The 9,942-nt window shown below is 41.0% G+C and overlaps 1 protein-coding gene across 1 annotated transcript; it reads left to right on the plus strand.

Annotated features, from left to right (window-relative positions):
• Positions 1 to 1,877: 1,877 nt before the first annotated feature.
• On the plus strand, positions 1,878 to 6,981 carry LOC120546196 (hepatocyte nuclear factor 3-beta-like). The gene is made up of 2 exons (XM_039780976.1): positions 1,878 to 2,168; positions 5,813 to 6,981. Exons 1-2 carry the CDS (start codon positions 2,094 to 2,096, stop codon positions 6,965 to 6,967), a joined length of 1,230 nt encoding a protein of 409 aa, XP_039636910.1. The 5' UTR covers positions 1,878 to 2,093; the 3' UTR covers positions 6,968 to 6,981.
• Positions 6,982 to 9,942: the final 2,961 nt, after the last annotated feature.

Genomic DNA, 9,942 nt, shown 5'->3' on the forward strand with positions numbered 1-9,942 from the left:
AAGTAACTAAGGCTTTAAAATAAATGTCAGCGAAAGTATTTCCCTATAAAGTACCAGGAAATGGAAATACTCAATTTAAGTATTCTCAAACTCATCCTTTGTTTTCTTCTTTGATGAAATCGGCTTGATTTATCTGTTTGTGTTTTTATCTGATTTTGTTTTTCTCTTCTTCTTTCATAATAATAATAAAAAAAACAATGAAAAGTACCTCAAAATTTAACTGAAGTACAGTACTTGAGTAAAAGTATTTAGACGTAACCTAATAAAAGTGTGAAGTTACCTGAGTAACGTCACATTGGACAGGTCATCATCACAGGGGCGGCTGTGGTTGGTGGTTTGATCCCTGGCCCTGTAGTTCCATGCCGAAGTGTCCTTGGGCAAGACAGTGAACCCCGAGTTGCCCCCGATGGCGCGGAGTGTAAATGTGTGTGAATGTTTATCTGATGAGCAGTACGGCATCCTCGGCCATAGTGTGTGAATGGTTCCTGTACTATGTTAAAGCGCTTTGAGTAGTCGGTGAGACTAGAAAAGCGCTATATAAAAACAGTCATTTACTGTCACCGTCCTGAGAGGCCACGGGGGGCGGGGCTTCAGAAATATATGTAATAAAATATATGTGAGGGTGCATATGTGAGAAACCTGAAATGGCTTCTGTGTGTGTGTGTGTGTGTGTGTGTGTGTGTGTGTGTGTGTGTGTGTGTGTGTGTGTGTGTGTGTGTGTGTGTTCACTTTAGATGTAAGTTACCTGAGTAGGCCTAACGTCCCATTGGATGACATCATTTACTGTCACGGGGGGCGGGGCAGATGCCACCTCGGCTGGTTACGTTGTTTTTCCGACTGGCAGCGTTCACATGGTCGGGATGCATGCGTGTTCTTCTTCTTCTGTTATATTGGCGTTTGGCATAACATAACAACTTTTTGCATGACTGCCACGAACGGTTGGCCGTAGCCGAGAGCATCAGGTGTGTGAAAACATGGAGGCCACAATAACAAAAGATTTGCTGCTGTTTTGTTATGCGAGCATCCAAACAGCACATCGCCAGGTGTGTGTTTGTGTTATCTGCAGGACAACCAACGGGAAAAGACACGGATAATGTGTGTTTTTTTATACATAGGCCTATTTATAATTAATAATTAATAATTTTAAACATATTATGTCTGTATATGTTTCTTGGCAGAGGCATTTGTCCACAATAAACAGTTTATTATCATTGAAATATGTTCAGTGAACCAAAGTCGCCTCCATCAAACGTCAGTTGTCAACAACGCGTCACCAACTGGGAAACTCGGTTAGCAAAATCCGTTTTTCCGATGTCCATGAACGCACGGTTAGCCTAAATAAAAAAAATCACACCCAAATGACATAGGCTACCAAATGTATTGCATTTTAAGTAGGCTATTAGCAGTGGTGTAGTCTAATGTAGGCTTATTGTAGTGGGTAGCCTATACTGCATATCATAGTGGGGGGTCTGGGTGTCCTCCCCCAGGGAAGTTTGGAGCATCAACGACTTCATTTACTCCTTTCGGATAGACTTTTTTTGCACCAATTTACGGTGGAAATCCCTTTATTTAGCCTATGTGAAGAAGAAAAACACAGATGACAATTCAAAAATATATCAAAAATGTAATGGAAAGTATGTTGTTGCGTGTGATTGGGCATTTTTAAGAGGAAAATCCTGGAGATTTCTTAGTGGGTATAATGCGTATTTCTGCCTATCACGTAGACTACACCACTAATAGTCTATTAGTGTTCAAAACAAGTTTCATGTAAAATAACTGCCGCGGTGTCGATGCAATCTTTGATGGAATATTCAAATGAGAGCGTGAGCTCGGGGAGGGAAGGAGGGGAGGCAGCTGATTGGACGCTGCTGCGGCAGCAGCGCGAACGCAGGTGCCAGGGTCCCCTACAACCATGCTAGCGACTCCGTGAGGCAGAAGCCCCGCCCGGTCGCACACAGACAGTCGCTGCTCAATTATGAGCCAGTCCCGGCTCTAAACAGCCAGGATACACCGGACGGTTACCGGCTGCCAGCGGAGGACAGGTTTCGGCTCGTTTGAAGCTGTTTGGATGAATTAAAGTTGGAGCGTACACGATGCTGAGCGCCGTTAAAATGGAGGGACACGAACATCCGGACTGGAGCGGCAGCAGCTACTACGGAGAGACCGAGGTCAGTGCACTTTACTCCGGCTTTAATCTGAGATGAACCCCGCTGATTTTATATCGGTCCTGAGAGAATATTAACTGTACTTCAATATTAGAAATACATAAACATACACAAGAAAATGCTATCTTCCTTATGTGTAAATGTATTTTTATATTAGGTTTAGTTCATTTATATAGCCTATCACTTCAAAAAGCCAACAAGTTTTGCACCGAAGTGCATCACAAAGGCAAAAACATATGTCGGCCTATACAAGCATAAAACACATAAATATACATGTTTAGGCCTTACAGTACATAGATGTGGTGTAGATATAACAAGATTTAAATAGAAACAAGTTGAAACACAAATTAAAATCCATGAAATTAGATAGGAAACAAATATATTTAAAAATAAAAAAATTAACAAAAAGATGATTGGATATAATCTTAGCCCATATTCTTAGCATCTTTAACAAATGAGCACTCTATTAGTTTTCTACACTCCAACTGGTCTGTGTATTATGGGATATACTGTACGTCGATGCTTTTTTGACGGTTTTGTTTTAGGTTAAATATAAATAAAAATGTGATCACAAACCAAAACAAATTAGATAAACTTCTAAAAGTAACATTAAAGTGGTTTGACAAAAAAAACTAAAATATGTAGGCCTATATAGGCCCTTATTCACTCATGTGCTACATTTAACCTGCATTTTCCCACACAAATAGTCTACATGGCAGCAAAACGCATTAGCCTAAATGCGTCGACATAGCACGCGAACTGTCATTAAAAGTGGCTATTTACACGCCTTCCCGCGAGATCACGTTGTACGGGGACATTTCTTTGTGTCTATATTTTGCAATTAAAAAAGACTACTCGTTGTCAGTATATTTGTCTTGTAGCTTGTAGTTTCTACATATCTTTTAATCAATGATTATCTATTTTTTTTATTACATTTAAAGATTAGAGTTCCGTTAAGTGCATTTTTAGATTATTTTTGGGGCATTCTTAAGCCTTTATTTGGATAGAACAGCTTAGACATGAAAGGGGAGAGAGAGGGGGGAATGGCATGCAGCAAAGGGCCGCAGTCGGAGTCGAACCTGCTGCCGCTGCGTCGAGGAATAAGCCTCTATATATGGGCGCCTGCTCTACCAGGTGAGCTAACCAGCGGCCCGTAAAATGAACTGTATTTTTTATTAGTGGAAGTTTTCATTGAACCTTTCGTGCGTTATTTGCCCCGCTTTAAAAGAGCAAATGTACTATTATTCTTGAGAGAATTGTTCTTATTGACAGGGAATCATGTTTGTTCTGGAAATAAATTAAAGAGAAATCTGTCTATTTTTACATTTCGTAGGCCTATTTGGTTTGTAGCCTGTAACTTATATTTTTCAATCAAAATTTGAGTATCTTTTTATTGCAGGGCGATTCATTTTATTGCAGACAAAAGAGAAACGATGCTGTTAAAAATGTGCAGGATCTCTTAACAAAAATCAAACCTGTTTTTTATTTATTTTATTTTTTTTAACGGAAGTTTTCATTTAACCTTTTGTGGAAGTAAATCTTTCAGTGTATTATTCTTGAGATCCTTCTTTTATTCTCAGTGCAGGTTGACAGGGAATCATGTTGAAACATGTATCAGTCAACTGCCTGGAAACACATTAAAGGGACATCTCACTTCTTTACATTTAAAGACTTCAATTAAAGATTCCGTTAAGTGCATTTTCAATGCAATTTCTTTCTTTTTTTTATTTATTTTTTTTGCAGCCAAAAGAGAAATGATGCTGTTAAAAACGTGAAGAAGAAAATCTGTTTTTGTTTTTTTAATGGAAGTTTTCATTTAACCTATTTTTATGCGTTATTTCCCAATTTAAAAACGCAGAGTTATTGTCATTGTCTGTAGAATCTCCTCAAAGGACATACATTTAATTTTCACATCACATTTAATAAAGCGTGCAGAGCATAGGGTGGAGGTTTGGAGGAAAACCAAATCAAAGAAATCCTAAAATCCTGTTCATTTTGGCTTCATTAATGTTATTTAATATGAGAGAGAGAGAGAGAGAGAAATTATATTTTGGTGAATGGTGCGTATGCAAACAACAAATAAAAAACATATTTAACATTAATATGAAATAAAACAATTAATACATATAAACAAATATATACATATACAATTACATGCTGCATATAAGCAAAAAAAGAGGCTGAATGGGTTGAGTGCAGAATTTGCAAATAATATAGTGTGTGTGTGTGTGTGTGTGTGTGTGTGTGTGTGTGTGTGTGTGTGTTTTAATAGTCAACTAGGGTTGGGGGTTATACAACTTTAAAATTGTTAAATAAAAATAAATAAAAAAGACCCCATGAAGCCTTGTAAACTACTGAACTACACAGAGTGTGTGTCTCTGGTGTGTTTTCTACGTTTGTTGTCAGATCAATTGGAAGCGAATGGGCCGATTACTGTCTGTGTTGCTCCTGGCGACGATCGGGCTGATCCTTAGACAACGAAAGAGTCCAAATGTGCCATCATTTAAAAATATTTATGAATTAGAGCAGCACATATCTAAGATGAGGTAATTTAAAAAGCTCACTCAGGCTATGCAAAATCATGTCAACAATGGCAGAGCTGCAATGATTCATTGATTAGTCGATCGCTATGGACCTTTTTTTCACAGCAGACATGTTGACTTGTCCTAGTAGGAAAAGCACAGCTGACATTGATAACCTTAACGATGGCTCAGTTCCATCAAGTGTCCCAGTAAGATATTTCAGTGAGTCAGCATGTACAATACCAGGACCTCTCCTAAGTGGAATGTAGCCATCAATAATGGTTTAATACCAGGACCTCTCCTAAGTGGAATGTAGCCATCATTAATGGTTTAATACCAGGACCTCTCCTAAGTGGAATGTAGCCATCAATAATGGTTTAATACCAGGACCTCTCCTAAGTGGAATGCAGCCATCAGTAATGGTTTAATACCAGGGCCTCTCCTAAGTGGAATGCAGCCATCAGTAATGGTTTAATACCAGGACCTCTCCTAAGTGGAATGCAGCCATCATTAATGGTTTAATACCAGGGTCTCTCCTAAGTGGAATGCAGCCATCAGTAATGGTTTAATACCAGGACCTCTCCTAAGTGGAATGCAGCCATCATTAATGGTTTAATACCAGGGTCTCTCCTAAGTGGAATGCAGCCATCAGTAATGGTTTAATACCAGGACCTCTCCTAAGTGGAATGCAGCCATCAGTAATGGTTTAATACCAGGGTCTCTCCTAAGTGGAATGCAGCCATCAGTAATGGTTTAATACCAGGGTCTCTCCTAAGTGGAATGCAGCCATCAGTAATGGTTTAATACCAGGGTCTCTCCTAAGTGGAATGCAGCCATCAGTAATGGTTTAATACCAGGGTCTCTCCTAAGTGGAATGCAGCCATCAGTAGTAATAGTAAAAATAAGCGTTACTTGCATGTTGTTGTTGGTTCGTTTGTCTAACTTAAGGTGCAGCCTAATTAACGTAGCCTAACTGATTTTTTTAGCCTGTTTTCTTATTTAAACAGCTTAAACTCACGCCTGTTATATGAACTCACTATAAGCTTATTGATACACGTTAATAAACCGTTTTAATAACTGTCTTTTTTAATATTTAATATTTAATATTCTGTCTGTGTGTTTCAGTGTTACGCCGCAGCAGGACACATGAATTCTGGCCCGCCCATGAACTCAATGAGCAGCTACATGAACGCGCCCGGCATGTCCGGCGCCGGCCACATGAGCGCGCACTACGCAAACCCGGTCGGGGTCAACCACTCGATGATGCACGCCGGCGTGTCGCAGAGCCCCGGCGCCGGCATACCGGGCCTGGGCGGCGCGCTGCCGCCGAGCATGAGCTCCATCAGCCCGCCGCCGTACGGGAACATGGCGAACATGATGAGCCCCGCGTACGGCCAGGCCTGCGGCGTCCGATCCAGGGAGCCCAAACCGTACCGGCGGAGCTACACGCACGCCAAGCCGCCGTACTCGTACATCTCCCTGATCACCATGGCCATCCAGCAGTCGGGCAGCAAGATGCTGACGCTGAACGAGATCTACCAGTGGATCACGGACCTGTTCCCGTTCTACCGGCAGAACCAGCAGCGGTGGCAGAACTCCATCCGCCACTCGCTCTCCTTCAACGACTGCTTCGTCAAGGTGCCGCGCATGCCGGACAAGCCGGGCAAGGGCTCCTTCTGGGCGCTGCACCCGGACTCGGGGAACATGTTCGAGAACGGCTGCTACCTGCGGAGGCAGAAGCGCTTCAGGAAAGTGCCCGGAACGGGCGACAAGGAGGCGCCGGGGAAGCCGGGCTCGGAGGCGGCCTCGGTCGCGGCCGGCAGCGCCGGCTCCGACTCCCCCCGCTCGTCTTCGGCCTCCTCTCCCCCGTCCTCGGACGCGAAAGCGACCGCGGCGGATTTCAAACCGTCCCGGGGTGAACCGTTGCCCTCCAGCCCCGTGCGCGTTCCCTCGCCGCTCGCTCACACCCAGCCCCTGTTCTCCCACCACCACCACCACCACCACCCGCTGCTGCTGCACGAGGCCGCCGCCGCCGCCGCTGCCGCCACGCACCTGAAGCCGGACCCGTACCACCACCAGCACCCCCACCAACACCACTACTCCTTCAACCACCCGTTCTCCATCAACAACCTCATGTCGGAGCCGGCGGTGCAGTACGGCGGCTACGGCTGCCCCGTGTCCGGCGCGCTGGTGGCGGCAAAAAGCGCCCTGGATCCCGGCGCTCACGCCGACAACAACTACTACCGCGGCGTGTACGCCAGACCCATTATGAACTCCTGAAATACTTCTTAGGGTGGGGGAACAAACAAACTTCGATTTGTACATTTTGTGAATGTGAGAAAGTGTTTTTGTCGAAGGCCTGCAGGATTTTTCATCAGTCATTTGTGTTTGTATATGTGCAACAGATAAAAAAATCTTTATATGAAAACAGCCTTTTTATGTTTGATTTTATTTATTTTAGGGTTGCAGCTAACGATTCTTTTCATTGTCGATTAATCTGTCTCTAAAATGTCAGAAAATGGTGTAAGATGTGGATCAGTGTTTCCCCAAAAAAGCCCAAGACGACGTCCTCAAATGTCTCATTTTGTCCACAATTCAAAGATATTCAGTTTCCTGTCACAGAGGAGAGAAGACACTAGAACAATATTCACATTTAATGAGCTGACATCAGAGTTGTGATGAAAGTTTGACTGTTTTTCATAAAAAAAATGATTCAGACCAATTATTTCGATTATCCAAAATAGGCAATTAATTCAGTAGTTTACATCTAATCGATTCATCTTTGCAGCTCTATTTTCATGATCAAATAATGTGCTGATTATTTTCACGATTAATCGTTTGGTCCATGAAATGTTAGAAAATAGCAGAAAATGTCCATCCCAGTTCGTCAGAAGTCCAAGTTAATGTCTTTAAATGGCTTGTTTTGTCCGTCCAAACCCCAAAGATAGTCAAATAAATGTGATATAAAACAGAAAAGAGCAGGACATCACCATATTTGAGAGGCTGCAAACATTTTTCTGCCTTTTTTTATTTTATTCAACTAATCGGTTAGTTGAATAATTGTTGCAGCTCTAATTTATTAACACTTATTTTTCGACGTTTTTGACGCCATTTTTTCACAGTTTTTGTTTTTTCCAACGTTTGAAATTGTAAAATTGTTCTTCTACACCTTTTCAGCGCTTATTTCTACGTCCCATATGTTCTGATATAAAACAAAAATTGAAAAACGGGTCAATGTGACCCGAAGTCAACACAAGGGTTAAACTCCAATGTTTTTTAAATTCTAGGCTATTTGAATAAGAGTGAGTTTGAATGCAACCATTCAGCAACAGATGCGTCTTGCACTCAGGCGTTGTAATATGAGATCTTAAGATCTGAAAGTCTTTAGCACATTAGCACTAAATGGTTTAGTTATCAGCTGCAGCGGGGGGGGGGGGGTCACAGAGAGATGAAACAGATAACAAGAGAACAATGACACCGCGAGGAGGGGAAATGTTCGGCTCTTAAATCACATTAACGTCCGAAGCGAGTGGCATTTAACAGCAGATAACAGACTTCACGGGCCAGCCAGGGCATTAATCAGCATCTTTAACGCGGCCGTGTTCGGGCCTGTCACATTAAACTGTGGTTTTTATTGGAGAAGATGTAGTGGCAGAGACATTTAACCCTCCCGTTGTCCTTTTTCTGTATCAGAAATATGGGTTCCTTTCAACCAATTTGACTCAAAATTGCCATGGATGGTTCTAGGGCTGCACGATATTAGGAAAATATCTAATTGCGATTATTTTGACTGATATTGCGATTGCGATATGATTCACGATATTGGAGGGAATGATCATTTTTGTATCATTACTCTCATTTTCATTGTAATATATATATATATATAAAAATGTTTTCTGTAGGACAGGATTTGTAGACCAGGACGTCTCTGCAGCACCACAATACTTTATTTTAGAACGGTTTGACACATATTTTGCCTTTAACAAATATTGCTCCACCCCTGCGATTTGGATATTGCACTAGTCCAAATTGCGATTAATCATGCAGCCCTAGATGGTTCCACACAACCCCCTTTGCAAGTAAAATGAAGGATCGGATCATTACTGTCATTGAATTTTGAGAGGTTTATTAAAATGTTCAAAACCGATTCCTGACTAAATGTTGACATATACCTGTCTGAGATCCATCATCCTCTGATCTTAACTGTCAGTCAAAATAATTCATAATTTGTGCATTTTTTTTCAACTCAGAAATGAGGTGTAATTTAATATAAATGCAGGTTTCTTGACCATGAACTCCAGAAATAAGTGTAACACTAGTGGTATTAAGTTGGCTAAGAAGATGTAACACAGAAATGGGTGATCATTTATTCTTTACAGACAAAACCCAAGGGTTAAATAAGTCCTTGACGTGACAGGATGCTTTTTGGAGCCCATTTCTGTTCAATTATCTCCCTTTTTTGTACTTTTTCCGAAACACTATGATGGCAAAGCCACATTGCACATAGCACTTTAAAACCCAATAACATATATTAAAATAAAAACGGTCAGTTCTGATGTACAAAATCCTAAATAAAAGTTGAGCTTAAAAAAAAAATCTGCAACTATTTAGAAAGTCAATGAAGCATCAAAGTCCTTTTTAAAAGCAAAAACATTCTCTGATTTCAGCCCCCAAATACGTAACAAACTGGCTCAGTTGTCCCGTTAAACTGTGTTTTTGTTCGAGAAGATCTGGTGGCAGAGACATTTAAATAACTTCAGTTACTTTTTCTAAACGCTGTGATAGCAAAGGTACACTGCACAACAAGTTTGACAGTCAATCATCAAAGTTATTTTTTTTAAAGCAAACGTCAAACATTCTCCGATTTTAGCCCCCAGATATAGTGCATGTATTCATATATTGCATGTGATTAAGGACTTGCAGAAGAACTAGGGTTGCAAAGGGGCGGAAATTTTCTGGTAAATTAACTTTCCATGGAAAGTTAAGCTGGGGAGTTTTGGAAACATTACAATTTGGAAACTTTCATGGGAATTAATGGAAATTATGGGAATTAACTGGAAATGTTGAGTAATTCATACAAACTCCATCTTATACAAATGTAAATATAAACATTTTGTTTTGTAATAAGCAGACAGACATATAAAGTGAATACAAATTCTTTCAAAGATTCTTTCACTGAACAACAAAAAAACATGAACGTTGAATAAAATAAACATATTCCCTATGCCCCCCTCCCCCTCCCCAAAAGTCCCATT

Source organism: Perca fluviatilis, chromosome 18 (assembly GCF_010015445.1).
Source record: "Perca fluviatilis chromosome 18, GENO_Pfluv_1.0, whole genome shotgun sequence".
Taxonomy (NCBI): Eukaryota; Metazoa; Chordata; class Actinopteri; order Perciformes; family Percidae; genus Perca; species Perca fluviatilis.

Bases quoted from the DNA above. Each gene is read 5' to 3' on its own strand.
- LOC120546196 (XM_039780976.1), top strand. From the start codon at position 2,094: ATGCTGAGCGCCGTTAAAATGGAGGGACACGAACATCCGGACTGGAGC. The intron at 2,169-5,812 runs GTCAGTGCACTT...TGTGTGTTTCAG, and splicing joins GCTACTACGGAGAGACCGAG to TGTTACGCCGCAGCAGGACA.